The following is a 22,690-nucleotide window of genomic DNA, read 5'->3' on the forward strand; positions in this document are numbered from 1 at the left end:
GTACCAACACAGATCCAGAAAGGGTGCAAAAATCTAACTGCACTTTGGTGGCAGGCATTTTGTCCATAAAAATGCCTTGGAGGCAAACACCTGAACAGAGGTTATTTAGCAAAACTTTTCATAACCCACTGGTCAAAGGCAAGAAAAAGTTGCACTCCAGCAACTAGAACTGCACATCCACTCAACATGCAAAGAACCAATTTCTGCATTACCTGATGTAAGATCTCTTTGTTAAGCGGAGGTCCAAAAGGAACAGGAGACCCTAATGGGTATGGTGAATAGATATGTGGCTTGGTATCTGGGGCTTGGATGATAAGTTGTTCAGTCCGGAAGAAAGGACCAAAGTGAGTATCAAAATACTCCTTCTCTTTGCGAGCCTGGCTGTTTGGTGATGACCAGAGATCTACAGGGTTTGTCGTTATTTTAACATACACAAGGCCTGAGGAGCACATAGCAATAAAAACCAGGGAGAAGACAATGACAGGCCTTGGGTTTCGAACACAGAACGCTCCCCATGATGTGAATGTGACTCTTAATGCATTCTCAAACCTCTCACCAAGTCTTTCACTCCAGGAAGCTTCCCCTACAAGAAGGAACAAACAAACAAAAAGCACACAGCATGAAATAAATTTCAGTTCCCATCACTACCTGCCTATATAGCCAATAATTCCTGTAAACAAGTTAAGTACCTCCCCAAATCTCTGTGGTAAGCAAGAACAGATGCAAGCATGTCCACATAAAACCAATTAGAGGGCCATATTGTTAAGCCTCATGACATGAAAGAAAGGATACAATTCAGCCAAGCAGGAGTCCCTCTATTTTTTTTTCATCTCTGTGGAGAATGAGTCTTGTTCTGGGCGGCAGTATCAAGGCAGTGTGTGTGCACCTGCATTCAGAATGGGGCCCTCCTGATTCAACCTGAGCGGAATCTAAAATGAACTGAGTGGACTTGTGAAAACTTGTGAGCATGCGCACGTGTGCATGCCTTAAAGGGAACAGGGCAGCCAAGATGTGCAGGTAACATGTAGCATAGCCCACCCCCCAAACCATCATAGCCAATGGAGAAGAGAGCAACTATAGCTCAGCCTGGGTATTGAGAATTCTCAGAAGCCCCAACAAGGCCATTCCCTCCCCACACATCAAGGCAGTTGATCCCAGGTCAATAGCCCCAGGTAGTACGGTAATATTGATTGAGGATTGTTTAATTCCCAACCCAGCACCAGCACACTGGAGGCTCAGTGGGTTCAGGGAATGCTAGGTAGGTCTGTGGTGAGACAGGCAGGGGAGGCTGGGAAAGAGCATGGGGATGCCTGGGAACTGTAGTTCCTGCCAGCCTCTTTCCCCAGTTACAGTCCTCAGGGCATCCCCACGCTTTTGTCTAGCCTCTGTGCTCTTTCCCAACAACTGGGAAACAGCTGGAGGGACAAAGTTGTGCAGCCCTGCACTAAAAATTTACATTTCAAATAAAGCTCTTATGACCATTCTTCATAAAAGGATGGCATACACACATTAGTAAAACTCTACCACTACTTTCTAGAACATACCTATATGCTGGCGTGAATTAACTGAATAAGCAATGTTGCTGTCAATAGGAGTGTACTCAGAAGTAAAATGTCTTTTCCTATGAAAGATTAAAAAACACAATGATAAAATTTTATTAAATCAGTGTTATGTATCTTTTTAAAGAAAAACCACCAATTAAGCAGTTTCTCAAACAAAAAGTAGCAATAATGCAGCAAGAGGTGCATTACAGAGGATTTCAAATATAAAACCAGTAGAAAAAGAAAAATAGAATCAGAGGGGCTACTGTTCCTATTTCAGAGAGAAAGAACATGTTTCCAACATAGAAAATGTCTCCTAGAACCATGCGTATACACGATATAAGAGGATACCAATGCTTAATACAATAATCTGAGGTGGAAGCCCTTGAGAAATTCGAAGCAGTGTGTGAATTTGTCCAGCAGGGCAATACTCCACAGACACATATAGCATTGCTCTGTGGAGGGCAGAACTGGATCTTTCCAGTGATATGTAGTTTCTATTCTGGCCACCCTTAAGCTATAGAACTAGAAGACTTCAGAATCAATTGCTTTGTCTTTTGACCAATAAAACTGGTTGGGGATCAAACTGCAAGTATAAACATAGAGGTGGAAGGACCTTGAAGGTCTTCTAGTCCACCCCCCTACTTTGTTCAAGAAACCATTACAGCCCTTACAGATAGCCATCCAACCTCTATTTGAAACTCTCTACAGAACAGGAGCCCACTGCTACATTAGGCAGACTGTTCAGACAGATGGGCATCATCCACTCTTTTTTGTAGGTCCTCTGTAATGTTTGATTGTGGCATAATGAATTCCACATCTGTCATAGTGCAGATGTAATTCAGGACCTTTTATAGAACAGGATGCCCGCAGTCATGCAGCTTTCCTCTGCAGTGTGGTTTACTTGTTACCCAGTTAGGCCCCTGACTGTGATTAGCCCATTAATTGTGCTAAGGACACTAGGGATTCACCTATCTCACACACTGATCCTGAATCAGTCTCATTGTTTGCACTTTGTACATTATTGTGACTCAAGAAATACAGCATTGTTTAATTCATGCCCTTGTATTGCATTAGAAAAGACTGGCTTCAATTACACAAGGGTATTGTTGTAAAACCCTGAAGTGTGATTCTCACTATTGTGAACTCAGGGTTCACAAACTTTCTCTGCCCTGTATTCGACTCCTCTAATTGCTCTACAGCTCATGCTCTTACTCCTTTTGCAAAACATCAACTCCAAGCTTTTCTTATCCCTTCCTAGTTTAAAGCGACTTCCATCTTGTTTTATTGCACAACATTCTTTCTCCCACCTCTCAATGATCAATACCTCTCCTAGTGCAGAAGTACTCTCAAAATGCCTTTTCAGACAGCAAAACATTCAAGTTTACATGGACCACACTGAGAAAGGGCTTCCATGCTGTATTGTTTCGAATAATGGCTTCATTATATGAAATTATGATGGAACTGTCTAGTACAGACAGGGTTTCTCTAAGTCAATTTGTAAGCCAGCTAATTTCAAAGTAAAATACATTGCAGAGGGTTTCTGTTTAATTTTGATAAAGCGCTTGGGAATGAAAAATCCCATGACTATGACTGTCCTAGGAACTGTGGTTTACTCTGTCACATTTTCTGCTGCTTTTGTGTTCCAGAAAGCAAGTAATTCAGATGAAGTTACATAGTGTATTAGTAACAGTGCGTGAGTTTTTGCCTAAGCCTCTAAATGCACAAGATTATCTCCAGACAGTCTAACTCAACGCACTGCAAGGACTGCCCCTTGTCAATCTACCATGTCTGATAATATTAAAAAGAACTCTGTGCATATTATGAAGTTTATAAGCATACAACTACTGCAATACCCTGGACCTTTACTCTTCCATTTCAAAGCACTCCAAGAGAAGAGAAGGCTAGTGAGTAGGTTGCCTGAGCAACCACTAAGAGTGAAAACAAATGTATTACTGCAATCAGTATTACACAATGAGCAAGCATAGGATGATATCAGCAGTATACAAACAAGTTCAGCACATCAGGCAGCATCTAGACGAAGACTTGTACAAGCAAGATGTTCTGTTTGTGTGGGGAATGGGTGGGAGTATGATCTTTGCAGATTCTACCAAGAAGTTCAGTAGTTCCCTCGGCCCACCAAAAATACATCCCTGAGGATTAAGGGACCCTCAGGGACACTTTAGGCAGGCATGAGGGACTGCAGAGAAAAAGTGGGGAGGGATCAGTGAAGGTAACCCCTTTTCTCTGTGCTCAAGCAGAAGCATTCTGCTATCACAAGTCTTTGTCTGGAGGCTGGCCGTCATTTTCAATGTTAAGAGCACTAAACACAAAAGACAACTATTTACCTATAACACCAGACTCCAAAAACCACTGCAAAAAACAGCAGCAAAAATCCTGTGTAGGAGATCCACATAATGACATACATGGCATCCAAACCCAGTAGAAGCCAAGGTGCAGGAGGTGGAGGCGGTTGTGGTTTTGGGCCACAGACAACAGAACAGTCCTGGCAACTGCAGGGCCCTGTGACATCATCTAGAGACTCATTGCAGCCTTTGGTAGCATTGTTCATAGGAATCATTCCATGGATAGAGATGTCTAATAAAAATAGAACGCACGAAACAAAAGGATGTGACAAACTTTGTCTTGTCATAGCAACTTTAGAGATCCTCTATGGACAGTCAGCAGGCTGACTGAGGTAAACGTTCTTAATTTGCAAGATAAGCAAAAACATTTTCAAACAAGTTTATAAAATTGGAACCAAGGTACATATTTAGAAACATCAGATAGCGCGCTAATATTTCCAGGTAGAAATGTCCTTGGCCTTTTTAAGTGTTGCTTTAGCAACTGATTCTTCCTAAATACATAAAAACTGAAAATCCATGCAAACTTAGTATTCCGCAAACACAAGCCACACAGGAGTGTCAAAGCCCTGGCCAGGCAAGACAGAGGAAAGTTTTTATTAAATAAGGGAATTACCACAAAATTTCTACAATGGGAAACAGTCTTCTTGCTCAGCTGATCAATGTTTTGGTAAAAAGGTCTCATCTAGAATCTTCAATTTCAGCCCATTACTAAAGCTGTGCCTTTGTTTAACTAAACATTCCCCAATTTCACCTACTCCCACCCCCTTTCAAGAGCTGGTGGTAAATCCAGCACTTTAAAAAAAATTAAACTCTGAAACATTGCAATATCCTCACACGTTGTTTAGGGAGACATAAAAAGACAGACAAGAAAAAAGAAAACCATTTAGATAAAAATTAAAGAAAGGTATTAAAAATTCTGCACAGGATACTGAATAATGTATCTTGAATGTATTCGGACTTTTAATATATTGCTTGTTCAATATTTTGTTATGCTGCTTCTATCTGAGAAGTCCCATTCATGTTCAGAAACAAACTGCAGTCAATGCTGTTGTTTGCATTAAGATTTTACAACCGTAGTTTAAGAACACAAGAACAGTCCTGCTAGATCAGGCCCAAGGCCTATGTAATCCAGCATTCCGTTTCCCACAGTGGCCCACCAGATGCCACTGGAAGCCTACAGGCAGGAGGCCATGCCTTCTCTCCTGCTGTTGCTCCCCTACAACTGGTATTTAGAGGCATCTTGTCTCTGAGGCTGGAGGAGGCCTATAGTTATAGGCTAGTGAACATTGGTAGACCTGTCCATATATTAAAACTGCTGCTTTCACTAGCCATGCTTGATAAGAAAAAATGTATTTAAACTTTATTTCATAATTCCATAGAAGACCTTTGAATATCATAGGGGTAACATTCTAGAAAAGTTCTGAGCATGTTAAATCTGTGATATTCAAATAGTAAACCTAACCTAGAAAATAGGGCTTGGTTTCTGAGAAATGGCATGTGGGCTGCTCCTGGGGGTTTTAAGTGTAAATATCCAATCTCATGCCACTTCTTCACTAGCACAAGAGAGTGGATACATTTTAAGCTTCCTGGAGCAGCCAGCATACTTCTCAGCTGGCACACAGACTGCTCTGGAAAGTTTAGAGTTTGAATATTCAACCCCTTGCACCAGCTAAGAAGCAGCTCAATATTGGAAATTTACACTTTAAACCTCCTGAAACCGCCTGTGTGTCACGTCTCAGCCAGTGACACCTGGCTGCTCCAGGTAGACCAATTTATTTAGAAGGAGTTAAAGGGGTTTCTCACGTGGAAAACCCCACAAATAACTGAAACGATCACTGTGATAACTAAATTAATCTACAAGGAAGTTGCCCATGAATGGAAAAAACTGTGGGAGATGAACCTGTGAAAGTAAAGGGTCACCTATGTATCTCATAAAAGGTAAAGTTGTCGCCAGGCGTCGACACCAACTCGACAGCACCAGAGAGCCCTGTGCTTGTCTTTGGCAGGAGGGGTTTACCATTGCCATCTCCCAAGTAGTATGAAATGATGCCTTTCAGCATCTTCCTATATCGCTGCGGCCCAATATAGGTGTTTCCCATAGTCTGGGAAACATACCAGCGGGTCTCATACCTTACCTGTAAATACTGGGATCATATTGAAAGGAGTCTGACCATTATCCTTGCTGAACATATACTGAATCCAAATAGTCGCATTGCATTCTTTAACATCTTTGCCACACAACAGTCCCAATGCTTTATCATTGCTTGACGGAGCCTCCACATCTTTACAGGCATTATACATAGCTAGAAATGTGATGTCAAGACAGACAGTTAATAATACTGAAGAAAACAAATGCATTTTTTGCAGTTGGCTCAGCCACTGGTACAATACTAAGCAATTCTGCATTTACAACAAGATACAGACAGTTTTTACACATCTCAGAATTAATCAGGGCTCCACAAATCTCTCCACCAGTCACTGATGGCAAGCAACACTCTCAGAGTTGCTCTGTGAAGTGTAGAGAATGCAGGAGCAGCCAGTCGCTCTTTGCACAGTCTATTACTGAAGGCAGAGAGCACCACTTCTGCATTCTGTCAAAGCAAGATGAGCAAATGAGGAACACTCTGGAAGATGAGGGCAAGATCACCCGACCCAACACTGGTGATCGAGATGCACAGCAGTATGGGGAAATGATCTTCTGCTTTCTTAAGCAGCAGGGTGCACTCCAGAGAGGCCACTGAGTCAGAGAGAGAGAGACAGACAGAAGACAGATGCAACAGATCAGATGCCAAGGCAGCTGACCATACTCTAACCAGGTGCTGCCTCAAGCAGGGAAGAAGGCCTCATAAGTGGAAACTGCACAGTTGTTCAGGACAAGAAAGAGAACACATGTGGTTTAGTGGGAAGCTTGAAAGAGAAACACAGAAGGCAAGCAAAGAAGTATTTCCTGCCACTCCTTGGAGAGATGTAAAGGAAACTGTTGCCAGATAGGATATGTTTTGGAAAATGAACCTTAATTAATCCTGTGAAGAGGATTAATAGTAGATCCCATTTATCCAATAGGACAGAGTTACTTAACTTCAGCTCTCCTACAGATATTGGCCTACAACTTCCATGATTCCTGACTACTGGCCACTGTGGCTGGGGATATTGGGAGCTTTCGTCCAAAACTACTGGAGGGCTGCAGTTGAGTAGCCCTACACTAGAATGTATTCTTCCATACCATATTTTCACCTCATCTTCCCACTCCCCCTTTAACCATCCTAAGTAATGGGATAAATTCCTACCCCAGGCTGTATAAATGAGCAAGCCACTGGACTCCCAGCTATGCCCTTGTTGCATTGTCCAAAAGTATAGCCCCTCACCAGTTAGGATATTTCTGATATCAATAAAAAAATATGACACTGGAAGATGAACCACCCCAAACTGCAAGGACTATCTCCATTGGGGTGATTTCTAGTATAGAGCTAGCAGAGGCTCTCCTGAGCAAAGAGCGGGCCTATGGAAGCACTATGAGACATCACCAAAGATGTAACCACATTCATATAAAGGAACGACTGGTAGTTTATGCACACAAGAACAGCTGACAGGAAACCAAAAAGGGGGCGGGGGAGAGATGTGACAATTGTGGGAGACTGGCTTGTACAGTACAACTCACTTATCCAGCTACCAGACGAGAGTACCGTATTGCCTGTAGGTCAGTCACAGTGTGTCTTAGCTACTAACTCACATTTTTAATGAGTTGTGCAGTTGCACAGGACACAATGCCTGGGTCAATGCCTAGGGTGAGGATCACCACTGCACTCCCCTGAAGTGAAGTGTACAAGTATTGCAGGTTCTGCAGTCTAGAAAAGTTGAGGGCATCCAAACTAGCTACTCAGGTGCAAGTAGACCTACTCATGAGCAAAGTTGTGTGACTCAGGATGAGGGTTAATCAATCCATTTTCCATGCCACTCATGTACTTTCCCCAAGAAGATGCACTGTGCAGTTCATTTACACATGAACATGCAGGCTAATCATTGCTCTTAAAAAGTTTAGACAGTGAACAAAACATATTGAGAAGCTACACAACTATTTGGCTTGCTTACCATTAGCAAATGTTTCTCCAACGTAGTACTGCAGCTCTGTGATGCTTGTTTTATTCTCTTTTGTAACTGGATCATAGTATGGCTGTGTTTGGGTAACGTTCAGAAACTCAGACTGATGAGGACTGCAGCTTAGCTCACAGAACAGGTTTATTAGATTATAATAACATGAGGGACACCTGAGAAGAGACAGCCAACATCAAGCACCTCCACACCTATCCAGTATGCCTGGATAGACAATGGACATTTCAAAAGAGTTTCCCCCCGCTTTCTTTCAAAAAAGAGAAACAGTTCTAGCACAAGTGTCAAAACTTATTAGCCATATACTTCTAATGGGGTGTGGGGAGAAGAGTCAAGAAAGTGTCATTTGAAGATAATAAACCCAACATAATTCAGCACTGTAGTCTACGAAAGAGTGGAACTTTTAGCCCAATCCAGTATTTACTCAGAAGTGTGCCAACTATGTTTAAAACGGCTTAGATATAGTATTGAAGACTAAAATTCAGAAGCCATTTTTAGTAGTTTTACCCCAACAGAAGTCTGGGCTGTGATACATAAGCTATGAAAAGAGCCATAAAGAGTATGTCTAGCATAGAAGCTCTTCAGACAGCCATTGAGCTGAGTAGAATCACATGTGCAAATATTGGCAACGTCTCCTTGAGTAGCCCTTTGAGAAAGCTGCCTATTAAAAATAGATCTCTCTGGCAGCATTCCAGCTACCAGATGACTAGCAGAATGATATTTGGCAGGATATGGGAAACACCTATATCGGGCAGCAGTGATAGAGGAAGATGCTGAAAGGCATCATCTCATACTGCACGGGAGATGGCAATGGTAAACCCCTCCTGTATTCTACCAAAGGCAACCACAAGGCTCTGTGGTCGCCAGGAGTCGACACCTACTTGACGGCACACTTTACCTCTAGGCATTATATTGAAAAAGGAGTGTGTGCACACAGATTTTTCCTTTCTTTCCTAGGAAAGCAAATGCCTAGCAGACTTCCTCTAGTTTACTGAACAATGAAAAATAATTCCTTCTTAGAAGCTGCCACAAGCAACACCACATTGCCCTTACATACCTGGACAGAAACTGCAGAGGGAGCTGCATGTTGTTTTTCAAAGTCTGAAGCTGCTGTACATCACAACAAAGGCTAACATTGTCAAAGAAAAAACCTGGGCAGAGTTCCTTAAAAGAAAAAGGGACATTTCAATAATGCAAAAGTAACTTCAACCCTTTTCTACTCCAAGAGTCATATGCCAATTCTGAATGTCTAACTCAGAAATATATATGATTGAGTTAAATACCTCCAAATAATAGAATCAGGTTCAGTGAAATTAAATTAATTTAAATTAATTAAATTCAGTGAAATTAATTAAGTTTTAATGCACCAATATAAGAAGGTACTGGTGCAGTTTCATTTACAGTATTTATATTTCTCTATGTAAACCACTTTGGGAAACTTTTGTTGAAAAGCAGTATATAAATATTTGTCGTAGTTTATCTGACATTACCTTAAATCTCACAGGCCTTGAAACCAAAAGCTCTAAAGGCAACTAAGTTCAATAATCAGAGCAATTTTGTACTATGCAGTTAACATGTTGTTAATCATTAATTCAGTAATTCATATTAATCCTGGGGATGAAGATTAAGTGATGTATATGCTGAAAAACTTTCGAGTTGCATCCAAATATTACAAAAGGAAGAGAAAGACTGCTTCCACATGCTCACTTGTGCTTGCATAACTCTGGATGCCACCCAAAAGTTTTCATTAGGCTAGACAAAGCTTATGAAAGGAAGTGGGTCCTCTACCTAATTCCATTACAATTTTTATTCTAATCCATAAGATACTTACCTGCACCAGATCATAACCATCTTTTGGTAGTGGCAATGGTGGCCCATTATATTCACAATTGTACCTTTTATCTCCAAAAGCAATTCCACATTCACCATACCAGATACAGGAGTCTGAAAATACCTACAGAACAGAAGAAGTTAAGTTAGGGACCCAGTTAAGAAGTAGCATGCATATTATTAGGTTGCAGCAGTAACTTTGGTCCTCAGTCACCTAAAATTACAACCAAGTATAACTGCTTGTGTATTTGCAGAAACGCTTTATTGTAGAAACGCTTTAAACAAGAAGATGTCCACCACACAGAGGAGTGGAGCACTCCTTTATTTCCAATACTTCTAATCTGCTCTTTTGGTCCACACAACCCCAAACTGGCTTACAGACTTTTAAGAACCACATCTCTCTCTCCCTCCCTCACACCAACACCCCCACAAACTTCACATTCAGCAGGAGCTGCTCAAGACCTGCTTAATGAGCCAGGTCCTCGTTGCTCAATAAAAGATGGACAGAGATCAGCCCAGGCAGGCCTCTCTTGGAAAGGCATTTCAATTCAAACTGCCACAACTGAAAAGACCTTGTGTCTCCTTTCCACCCACTTCACCTCTGAAGACTGGGGTGGTGGGGCAGGGGCGGAGAAAACAGGGCAAAGTCTCAGTTGTTGAACAGGTGAGACTTGCAAGTGCCCACTGGCATTTTTGAATTTAGTTCTTTGAACAGCAAGCCCCCATGTTATATCACAAACAGCTCTGGAAGGTCACTTCATTTTCAATAGCTGTCCCTTGACATGCAAATACAAAGCTACCATCTAATTCAGTGTTATCTTCACCAACTGGCAGTAGCTCTCCAGAGTTTCAAGCAGGGGTCTTTCCAAGCCCTACCAGGAGATGCCAGTGATTGAACCTTGACTCTTTTGCAGACAAAGCATGTGCTTGTAGGGTTGTACATGGAACAATATTTGTGTCCCGTTCTGAGCTTGAAACAGAATACAAATGCTCAGAACATTCCACTGGAACAAGCGGTTAAGCTGGTTGTTCTGACAGAATGGGCTTGGAACACTTGAAAAGTTCCGAGCACCATTTTGGACTTCAAAAGGGTGCTCTTCTGGCCTCTGCACACATGCAGCAGCCATTTGTGCAGTGGTGCTGACCAAGCAAATGGTTGCCGCACATGTGCTGAGGCCATAAGAGTGCCATTTTGAAGTAAAAAATCATACTCTAGTCTGAACACACGAATTGTTCCAACTCGGAACAGAGCCGTTCTGTTTCAAGCTTGGAACAGGCTTTCATTTGAAGGGTGTTCTGTTCTGGGCGCAGAACACTTGAAACAAATGGCCCATTAAAAGTCACAATGTTCCAAGCTTGGAATATTCTGCAAATCACTAGTGCTCTGCTACTGACCTACAGTCCCCTCCCTTCCAGGAGGAGCATGGCTTCCCATTGGGAAACAGAACCATGATCGCATGTGGGGACGTTGGTCATTATATCATATACAGGTGAAACTCGGAAAATTAGAATATCGTGCAAAAGTCCATTAATTTCAGTAATGCAAATTAAAAGGTGAAACTGATATATGAGACAGACGCATTACATGCAAAGCGAGATAAGTCAAGCCTTAATTTGTTATAATTGTGATGATCATGGCGTACAGCTCATGAAAACCCCAAATCCACAATCCCAGAAAATTAGAATATTACATGGAACCAAGAAGACAAGGATTGTAGAATAGAACAATATCGGACCTCTGAAAAGTATACAGTGTACTGTGCTTGATTGGCCAGCAAACTCGCCTGACCTGACCCTATAGAGAATCTATGGGGCATTGCCAAGAGAAGGATGAGAGACATGAGACCAAACAATGCAGAAGAGCTGAAGGCCGCTAATGAAGCATCCTGGTCTTCCATAATACCTCATCAGTGCCACAGGCTGATAGCATCCATGCCACGCCGCATTGAGGCAGTAATTGCTGCAAAAGGGGCCCAAACCAAGTACTGAATACATATGCATGCTTATACTTTTCAGAGGTCCGATATTGTTCTATTCTACAATCCTTGTCTTCTTGGTTCCATGTAATATTCTAGTTTTCTGGGATTGTGGATTTGGGGTTTTCATGAGCTGTACGCCATGATCATCACAATTATAACAAATTAAGGCTTGACTTATCTTGCTTTGCATGTAATGCGTCTGTCTCATATATCAGTTTCACCTTTTAATTTGCATTACTGAAATTAATGGACTTTTGCACGATATTCTAATTTTCTGAGTTTCACCTGTAGAGGCTGGTCTTTGAGAAACATGAGTTCAAAGTGCCTTTGGGCATGCAGAACCTAGTTATACATAAACTTTTTTTGTTTAAGAATCCTGGCTGTTTAAAAAAACTCTCCCTAAAAATCACAATCTAACAGTTAAAGTAAAATTAATACTTCCGAGACCTTGACATCTCTTAATGATTCTGGCAAGCAGAAATATGGGATCTTGTAAAACTATTAAATAAAGTGTCTGCTAATACCAAACATCCAAATAACTATTTCAGGCAGAATATACACAGAATATTAAACAAGTTTCAGAGTAAGTCTGCAAGAAGAATTTGAGTGCAATTTTTCAGGTTGAATCATGTGAAACAAAAACAGGCATTTGACCAAACATTGCTGGGTTTGGGGGAAGGGGAAGCCTAAACCCAGATTTTAGATGTAGTTTAAAAAAAACAAACAAAAAACTACCATAATTGTACTCTGTGGGTGGCAATGGCATTATCACCCATGACTAAACCACCACAGATTCATTAAATATATTTACTACATTTTTATTCCACTCCAAACTTCAGTCTCTAGCTAGTTTACAAACGGTTCAAACAAATTAAAACAGCTAAAATAAATGCATTAACAAAATTTTGATTGTACTGACAGAGTTAAGAGTACTATAAGTATTGCTTTTCAAACTCAAATCTAGAAAAGTAACAAATACAGGCTTAGCCAGCAACTACAGTGATTACTTGTGCATCTTTTATCCCAACTTTTTAAAACCAATTGTACAAGTGGTGAGCACAAAACATTAAAGCCAAAATTAAAATAAGGGAGGGGTTTGCAAGTAGATGAGAAAAACAGGAATCACCATGCTTTCAGCAAGTTATTAATTTACAACATAAGTTTTTGAAGGGGAAAAAGTAGCATACAATGCAAAGATTTAACAGTACTAGTTTTGCATGCATCATGTGCCCGTCATCTGGAGACAACTACTCCACTGCAAAGTGTGTTATCAGCACTTTTCTCTCTCAGTTTAAACAAACTTGTCTAAACACGAGAGCAGTTTTCCCTCCTATGCAGCATATTATTTGAACTAGAACATAAGAACAGCCCTGCTGGATCAGGCCCAAGGCCCATCTAGTCCAGCATCCTGTTTCGCACAGTGGCCCACCAGATGCCGCTGGAAGCCACAGACAGGAGTTGAGGGCGTGCCCTCTTTCCTGCCATTACTCCCCTGCAACTGGTACTCAGAGGCACCCTGCCCTTGAGGCTGGAGGTGGCCCACAGCCCTCCGACTAGTAGCCATTGATAGACCTCTACTCCATGAAGTCATCCAAACCCCTCTTAAAGCCATCCAGGTTGTTGGCTGTCACCACGTCCTGTGGCAGAGAGTTCCACAAGTGGATCACACGTTGTGTGATAAAGTACTTCTGTTTGTTGGTCCTAGACCTCCTGGCAATCAATTTCATGGAGTGACCCCTGGTTCTAGTGTTGTGTGAGAGGGAAAAGAATCTGTCTCTCTCCACACCATGCATGATTTTATAGACCTCTATCATGTCTCCCCGCAGTCGTCTTTTTTCTAAACTAAAAAGCCCCAGGTGTTGTAGTCTTGCCTCATAAGAAAGGTGCTCTAGGCCCCTGATCATCTTGGTTGCCCTCTTCTGTACCTTCTCCAGTTCAACAATGTCCTTTTTAAGATGTGGTGACGAGAATTGTATGTAGTACTCCAAGTGTGGTCGCACCATAGTTTTGTATAAGGGCATTATAATGTTAGCCGTTTTATTTTCAATCCCTTTTCTAATGATCCCTAGCATGGAATTTGCCTTTTTCACAGTTGCCGCACATTGAGTCGACACTTTCAACGAGCTGTCCACCACAACACCAAGATCCCTCTCCTGGTCCGTCACCGACAGCTCGGATCCCATCAGCATATACTTGAAGTTGGGGTTTTTTGTCCCAATGTGCATCATTTTACACTTGCTAACATTGAACCACATTTGCCATTTTGTTGCCCACTCCCCCAGTTTGGAGAGATCCTTTTGGAGCTCCTCACAATCCCTTTTGGATTTCACTACCCGGAAGAGTTTGCTATCATCTGCAAATTTGGCCACATCACTGCTTACCCCTGCTTCTAGATCATTTATTAATACATTAAAAAGCACCGGTCCCAATACAGATCCCTGGGGGACCCCACTTCTTACTTCTCTCCATTGTGAAAACTCTCCATTTATACCTACACTCTGTTTCCTGTCTTTCAACCAGTTAGCAATCCACACATGTACTTGTCCCTTTATCCCATAACAGCTACGTTTCCTCAGGAGTCTTTGATGAGGAACTTTGTCAAAAGCTTTTTGGAAGTCCAGGTAGACTATGTCAACTGGATCACCTTGATCCACACACTCGTTGACACTCTCAAAGAACTCCAAAAGGTTGGTGAGGCAAGATTTACCTTTGCAGAAGCCATGCTGGCTCACTCCCAGCAGGGCTTGTTCTTCTAGGTGCTTTACAATTTTATCCTTGAGGATGCTTTCCAACAATTTGCCTGGAACGGACGTTAGGCTAACTGGCCTGTAATTTCCCGGATCGCCCCTGGATCCCTTCTTGAAAATCGGTGTTACATTTGCTACTCTCCAGTCCTCTGGTACAGAGCCCGATTTCAGGGATAAGTTAAATATTTTGGCAAGGAGGTCGGCAATTTCACATTTGAGTTCTTTGAGGACTCTTGGATGGATGCCATCCGGCCCTGGTGATTTGGTGATTTGTTAGCTTTCAGTTTTTCCACAGTTTAGAACATAATCCCTTGTCACTTCTATCTGACTCAGCTCTCTAGCCTCCATCCCTAAAAAGCATGGTTCCAGAGCAGGTATATGCTCAGTATCCTCTGCAGTGATGACAGATGCAAAGAACTCATTCAGCTTCTCTGCAACCTCCATACTTTCTCCTTCATTGTCTAATGGTCCAACTGACTCCCTGGCAGGTTTCCTGCTTCTGATGTACTTAAAGAAGTTTTTGTTATTCCCCTTGATACTTTTGGCTAAATGATCCTCAAACTCTCTTTTTGCCTCCCTTATTGTCACCTTGCATTTCTTTTGCTAGAGTTTGTGTTTCTTTCTGTTCTCTTCACTTGGACAGGCCTTCCAATTTTGGAAGGAAGTCTTCTTCCCTTTTATGGCTTCCTTGACGGTACCCGTTAGCCATGCTGGCATCCTCCTGGACTTAGTGGTACCTTTCCTCCTTTTGGGTATACAATCTAACTGGGCTTCTAGTATTGTGGTTTTGAGTAAACTCCATGCACTCCGGAGCGAAGTGACTCTCCTGATTTCCCCCCTCAGCTTTCTTTTCACCATACTCCTCATTTTGGAGAAGTTTCCTCGTCTGAAATTCAAAATATCTGTGTTAGACATCCTTGGTGATTCTCTCCCCTCATGTATGCTGAAATTGATGGCACTGTGGTCACTGTTACCTAAAGGGTCGATAACACTGACATCACGCACCAGGTCCTGGGTGTCACTCAGAATTAGATCCAAGGTCGCCTTCTCTCTGGTTGGTTCCCTGACCAACTGTTCTAGGGCACAGTCATTTAGCATATCTAGAAATCTGACCTCTTTGTCCTGACTTGAATGTGAATTTACCCAGTCTATGTGTGGGTAGTGGAAATCACCCATAATTACAGCCCTGCCTCTCCTTGACGCCTCCCTGATCTCCTCCTGCAACCCCCAGTCACTGTCAGCATTTTGATCCGGAGGGTGATAGCACGTCCCCAGTAGCACGTTTCCTTTCCAGCCTTGTATAGTCACCCACAGGGTTTCTGTGGAGGACTCCAGTCCACCTAGGTTTTCTAGCTTGTTAGATTCTATCCCTTCTTTAACATACAGTGCTACCCCTCCTCCAAGGCGCCCCTCCCTGTCCTTTCTATAGAGTTTATACCCAGGGATAACTGTGTCCCACTGGTTCTCACTGTTCCACCATGTTTCTGTTATGCCCACTATGTCTATTTCTGCATTAGCAACCAAGTACTCCAGCTCGCCCATCTTGGCTTCTGGCATTGGCATACAAGCACCTATACACTGAATCTCTCCCCTGATGTATGCTATTCTTTTGACTCTGACCTGCTGGCACAGGCTCCCGTCTGCTCTTTATGCGGTTCTGCTCTGTCCCCTTCTGTTTTATTTAATTCTTTGCACCCTCACACTTTAAAGGATGGCTTTTGCCAATCGGGATACTGCCCAGCTCCCATCGGCTGTTCCCCAGGTGTCATTTTAAAAGCTGCTCTGCAACCTTTTTGATTTTAAGCGCCAGCAGTCTGGTTCCATCTTGGTTCAAGTGCAGCCCGTCCCTTTTGTACAGGCCTTGCTTGCCCCAGAATGTGTCCCAGTGCCTAACAAATCTAAACCCCTCCTCTTGGCACCAACAACTAGAAGCCACAACTAGAATGGCAGGGGAACACTGTCTAAAGCAGGGCTGAGCACACTTGACCCTCCAGATGCTGAACTATAACTCCCATGTGTCTGGGGATGATGGGAGTTATAGTACAAAAACATTTGGAGGGCCAAGTTTGCCCAGCCCCGGCCTAAGTTAGAAATATGATGTAATCACTAAGTCCCCAGTTCAAATGATGCAATCACTATGTACCCTCTTATCTCTACCACAAACGCAATAGGTTTAAGGCAAGCTGCCATTCTCCAAACTTTAGCACTCAACCTCCCAACATGGAATAGGAGGATATTAATACTGACCTACCTCGTATGGGTCATGTAAGGATTGCCTGTCTAGGAGTACCTGGATTCTTTGAAGTGTTATATAAATGCTAACTCCCTTACCTGCTGCACTATATATACGCCACAAACAATGTCTACATCCAAACTAAGAGTAGCACAAGGGGAACTCTTCCAGTCATGCAGAGAAGAGGGGCTGGTTTTGGCAATCCTCCCAGCCCTCTGTGACACTCAAAAATATGTCCAAGGGTTCTGCAACCCTCGGGGAAAAGGTGGCTGCAGAGGAATTGCAGCCACCATATATTTGTAGAAGCATTCGCCACACACAATGTTTAGTTTGCATTTAGGCCAATGAGTCTCACACAAGTTGTATTTGCTGGCTGAGCTTGTATTTCCAAATTTAAATTTTGAAAAGCAATACCAATAGCAACTTTAACTCAGTATAAAACTAAGGGGTGTTTTAAATTTCTGTGTAAGAAGTCATGAAGGATAGATATAACACAGTTTTGGAGGCTTTGGAAACTCTTAGAGGGACAGGCGTGCGTCGTTTTCAAAGTAAGATTTCAGGCTTATCTTTAGAATGACCTTCAACAGATTAGTACACATAATGTACTTTGTTTACAAGGACAGACTCCTACGATCTATGCCAACCTCATTCTTCTACAGAAAAGAAGTTCTATCACATAGCATTAGTCCCTTCTCTACATCAAGAATAGAGATGGTGAGAATGTATATGGAAATTGGTGCTAGGGATAGGCAAATCTTTCAATAAGTCAAGTTTGGGTATACTCATGCATATTCACTAAAACCGTGGAGAAACACATCTCTACTTCCTGAAGCGTCACTCAACCACACAACCAGAACACAGCTGTATTGGATGTTATGCACCTCTGCATGTTCACATTCATTTCTGGCTGCTCCCCGCACCCCACAGCTGTTGCACATGGCTCAAGGCTAGCCCAAGCACAGCTGTTTGTTTCCCTGTTGCCTTCTTTCTGAGCAACAGATTTTTTTATTACTACAATTTCTTTTTATTATTTTACAACCTATTTTTGAATACCAGTGGTGGAAGGCAGGCAGTTCCCAACTGCTTGAGGATTGGCCAAAGCCAGCTACTGCCATGTGTTCCAGTCAAGCGGTCGGAGTGCCACTCCCTTTACCTGCTCACTGTTTTAGGATTTGCAACATCCTCTGCGAACTTCTGATTTCTCAGCAGTTCACTTTAACAGTCACCCCTGCCCTGGTGCTCTCTCCAATACATTTATGCACACTTTCTAGGCATATTTGCTTCTTCAAAAGCACTGCAAGACAAGTTATTCCTGGACTGCTATAAAACAGGCCGCAGGTGTGAATGGCTGCCACAGAATGAGGTGTAAACCAGATGCTTGCAAGTAAAATTTCACATTAGCTTTCTGGAAAGCACAGCATCTGCTTGCCAGTTGGAGCAACAGATCTCCAACCATGGAGAACACGTGTGGGAAAAGAGGGAAACTCATCTACTGGCTTATGTCAAAGGTACTCAAGCTTGCATATTCTAACAGCTTCCCCCCCCCCCCATACAATTCCTAAAAGGCCTTTGGAGAGCTTTCTTGGTTCCCGAAATCCAGCACATTATCTTCTGGTTGAAACCTCCCCCATCCAGACCAGTTAAATAGTTCAAGACAAGTAGGTAGACAGATATGCAGGCTTGTATAAAATGAGAAATGCCACATACCACATTCTATCTCAAAGTCACATTGACGGGAATGAGTTAGAAGCAGCCTTTTTCCTTGGCGATTGAAGTTAAGTTGAGCCCACTCCAAGTCCAAAGAATCAAAAAGCCCCCAGTACTTTCCTGTATACTACCATATACAAAGCTGATCTCTAAACATAGCCCTGCCAAATTTGTAAATTTTGAAAAAAGAAGCCATCAACCTTTACAAGAAGATGACATGCTTTAAATCCCAATAACAACTTCCCTTCTTGACAGAATACATAAAAGCAGTAGGAACACAAGAGAGTCTCTTGTGTATTAGGAAGACACCAGCAGGCTTTTACAAATCATTTGCCTTTTGGACAAGAACTGAGGCACTATTGTTTTAGAGTTACAATGTTTCTTTCTGCAAGTATTCAGTGAAATCTTGGATAGGCTTCAGCCGCTTCCCACTTCAATTTCCATTATACAGCTAAAACTTTTTCTTCTCTCAAATTTGCTGCCATGGTTTAGCTATTGCACAAGACTGATCTATGCGAACGATATATAAAAAATATCTACTCTGAAGTTTGCAGTTACATCCCTGAAGACAATTTGCATACAGAAGACTACCCAAAGCCAGAAAACTAGAGTAAAGAGATGGACAGGCTGTTTTATCCCTTTATCTACATCAGGCCTGCTCAACTTTGGCCTCCCAGTTGTTTTTGGACTACAGCTCCCATAATCCCCAGCCTCAGTAGCCAATAGCCAGGGATTATGGAAGCAGCAGGCCAACATCTGCAGGAGAGCTGAAGTTGAGCAGCCCTGATCTTCATGCATCTGTCCCAAGTCTGTTAGCTGAACTGGTCCCTACAACATTTGAGACACATTCAACAGATCAGACACCGAGGCTGTTCTCACACGCAGCCTAACCCAAGCTAGACACGCCCAGCCTGGGTTCGGGTCCAATCCCAGCAGGACAGTGGCACTTATCTCCACCTTCCAACGCAGCTGTTAGTTGAGGTTAAGGGAGCAAGCACTCTCTTAATCCAAGCTAACTGCTTGTATGTTTAGCCCCAGCAGACACCTTGATTCCTGGTGGAATTCCCCAATGCATTGTGTGTGTTGTGCAGTGCACTGTGGGATTCATGGAAGCCCCGGACAAAGTCCCAGCCTCAGATCAATCCACCCTAGATGGACCATATGGGGTGATCATATGAGAGCACACTTAACACTCCCACCTAGTAACCAACAAACGTCTGGGGGTAAGGCAAGGTTTGGGAAGCCTTCCCTTTGCCCGCCTGGTAGGTTGTGTGAATGGCCCCACAATGAGTTATCAACATGAAAATACAGGATATTCTGTCAGCTGCAGTCTTGCTTCTTTATTACTAGCTGTATGGGCACAGAGCATCTGCACCCCAAGTTCTGGCTGACTTCTCCCTGACTCTTCGCCCAGCCACATTTTGTTCTCCCCCAGCCCCAGTTCGTTCCCACCCCCATCCCCTTCGTTTGTTTCCCCTCGGCCACCAGGCTTCTCTTCCCCGCTCGCCACTTCTCCTCCCCACCACTTCCAAAATCCTCAGTCCCTCAGCCTTGAACAATAGAACAATATCGGACCTCTGAAAAGTATAAGCATGCATATGTATTCAGTACTTGGTTTGGGCCCCTTTTGCAGCAATTACTGCCTCAATGCGGCGTGGCATGGATGCTATCAGCCTGTGGCACTGATGAGGTATTATGGAAGACCAGGATGCTTCATTAGCGGCCTTCAGCTCTTCTGCATTGTTTGGTCTCATGTCTCTCATCCTTCTCTTGGCAATGCCCCATAGATTCTCTATGGGGTCAGGTCAGGCGAGTTTGCTGGCCAGTCAAGCACAGTACACTGTATACTTTTTAGAGGTCCGATATTGTTCTATTCTTCAACCCTTGTCTTATTGGTTCCATGTAATATTCTAATTTTCTGAGATTGTGGATTTGGGGTTTTCATGAGCTGTACGCCATGATCATCACAATTATAACAAACTAGTATTTTTAAGCCCGTTATGATAACGGGCGCTAGCTTTCTATCCCGTCTTTTCTGTCTCTCTCTCTCTCTCTTTCTGTCTCTTTTTCCCCCCCTTGTCCCCTCTCTCTTTTTGTTTTTTGTTTTGTTGTTGTCTCTGTTTTTGTTCTTCCTTATTTTGCTTTTACTTTTTTGGGGGTGTGTGTGGATGAATAACGGCCAAAATGGCCCATGAGAAGGTGGCCGCCCCCGCCTATCGCCCTCCCGCGCACCCAGCTGCCGGAGCCCACCTTACCCGCTCCAGCCCGAAGGAGAAGAGAGGAACTCGGGAACAGAGCTACTCTCTGTGTTAAGCTGCTGCCCATACTGTTGCAATGGACGCAATAGGCGTCCTTTGCGTCCATAGCGGCAGTTTGAGCAGTGACTTAGCACAGAGAGGAGCTCTGCTCATGAGCTCCTCACTTCTTCTTTGTGAGCTCCTCTCTTTTCCCTTGGGCTGGAGCGGGTAAGGTGGTCTTCGGCAGCTGGGAGGGCAATAGGCGGGGGCGGCGACCTTCTCATGGGCCATTTTGGCCCTTAATCTTTTTTGGGGGGGAGCGGGGAAGGTGATTTTGGGCAGCTGGGAGGGCGGGTGAGCATGCAGCGGTGGCTGTGAGCGGGCGGGGGCCTCATTGGCGGCTTCGCCGCCACCTCGCCCAGCTTCATTTTGGGCAGCTGGGAGGGCGGGTGAGCAGACGGGGGCGACGGCTGTGAGCGGGCGGGGGGCCTCGTTGGCGGCTTCGCCGCCACCTCGCCCAGCTTCCCTGTCCCCCTTCTCGGTCTTCCCCCGCCGCCTTTGCCCTCACCTTTTTCAGGGCAGCCGCTTCTGGTTGCCTCGGCCTCCTCTCGCCGTGCCGCCTCGGCCACTTTCCCCCGCCGCCACACACTGGCTAATGGCTGCCCGTGGCTGTGGGACACTGGTGTCTGAGGTCCTGTGTCCCTTGGGCTCTTCTGGGCCTGCGCTTTGCGCAGGCCCAGAACAGCCCAGGGAGGCAGGGACGCAGATCCCCAACGTTCCAAAGCCACGGCCACTCACTTAGCCTTTTATTATATAGGATTAAGGCTTGACTTATCTCGCTTTGCATGTAATGCGTCTGTCTCATATATCAGTTTCACCTTTTAATTTGCATTACTGAAATTAATGGAATTTTGCATGATATTCTAATTTTCCGAGTTTCACCTGTAAATACCTTGTTGTTGATGAATGAGTTCTCACCAGAACTCAGTGAAGGCCAAGATGCTCAAAGCACTTCCATTCAGTGTTCCCTCTAACAGGGATTCCCAGATGTTGTTGACTACAGCTCCCATAATTCCCAAGCAAAAGTCATTGCAGCTGGGGATTCTGGGAGTTGTAGTCAACATCTGGAAATCCCTGTTAGAGGGAACACTGCTTCCATTCCTAAAATCTAGCTGCATTTTATGCAGTGTTAACCAAATCCAACCTTGTTTAAGCTGTTGGAGCACTGCTCAGGAAGAATAACCCATATGAGCACTCTTTTCTGAACAGTGACAAGGATTTTACTATTATTTTAATCTTCTACACACAGAAGCATTAATGTGTATTGCTCTTCTCTAATCCAAGTTAGCATCTTAAATCTTATCCAGAAACATACCACACAGAGGTTCAATTCAAACATCACACCAAACTACAGTTTGTGCTAACCAAACTATGGTTTGCAAACATACAAAAAAGCCATTGAGGCTATTCACACGCATGTGCAAAACTAGGCTAAGGGAGCCCAGCCGAGTTTTGTACATGCGTGTGTACTGTCGGGATCGAGCCAATCCCAGTGGCACCATGGCAGAAAGCCTACCTATGAAGCCTCCCTTTAAAACAAGGTTACGGGAGCGAGCGCTCCTTTAACCTCGTTTTTATGATCATCTGGCAGACTCAGGGAGGGGAGGGGAGGGATTCCCATAAGGCACCGCACACTCATGCAGTGCATTACTGGATCTCCGGGGGGTGGGCAATGCGTCCCAGAACCCCAACCCTCGGAGCTGCCAGTGCACGTCTGGGTGGGCAATCCGCCCACTCAGGGAAAGCGGAATGATTGTCTGCTGTGAGGTAAGCTCTTTAGGGCTTCCTCCCTGCAAAACCTGTAGCCCTCTCTCAATGCTTGTGAGAAAGAGCTCATTGTTTAGAACTTCTTGTCTGCTTTCCTTTTTCCCCTTTCTCTAGTT

The 22,690-nt window shown here is 43.6% G+C and overlaps 1 protein-coding gene across 1 annotated transcript in view; it reads right to left on the reverse strand.

Moving 5' to 3' along the window:
* Positions 1 to 22,690, reverse strand: part of NPC1 (NPC intracellular cholesterol transporter 1) — a 59,762-nt gene that overhangs the window by 26,936 nt on the left and 10,136 nt on the right. The window contains exons 2-8 of the mRNA XM_053249424.1: positions 9,846 to 9,968; positions 9,072 to 9,178; positions 7,997 to 8,172; positions 6,043 to 6,210; positions 3,890 to 4,139; positions 1,545 to 1,621; positions 213 to 583 (exon numbers count right to left, since the gene is read on the reverse strand). Coding sequence (XP_053105399.1) covers positions 213 to 583; positions 1,545 to 1,621; positions 3,890 to 4,139; positions 6,043 to 6,210; positions 7,997 to 8,172; positions 9,072 to 9,178; positions 9,846 to 9,968 — 1,272 coding nt within the window. The remainder of the gene's footprint in view (positions 1 to 212; positions 584 to 1,544; positions 1,622 to 3,889; positions 4,140 to 6,042; positions 6,211 to 7,996; positions 8,173 to 9,071; positions 9,179 to 9,845; positions 9,969 to 22,690) is intronic.

Source organism: Hemicordylus capensis, chromosome 4 (genome assembly GCF_027244095.1).
Source record: "Hemicordylus capensis ecotype Gifberg chromosome 4, rHemCap1.1.pri, whole genome shotgun sequence".
Lineage (NCBI taxonomy): Eukaryota > Metazoa > Chordata > Lepidosauria > Squamata > Cordylidae > Hemicordylus > Hemicordylus capensis.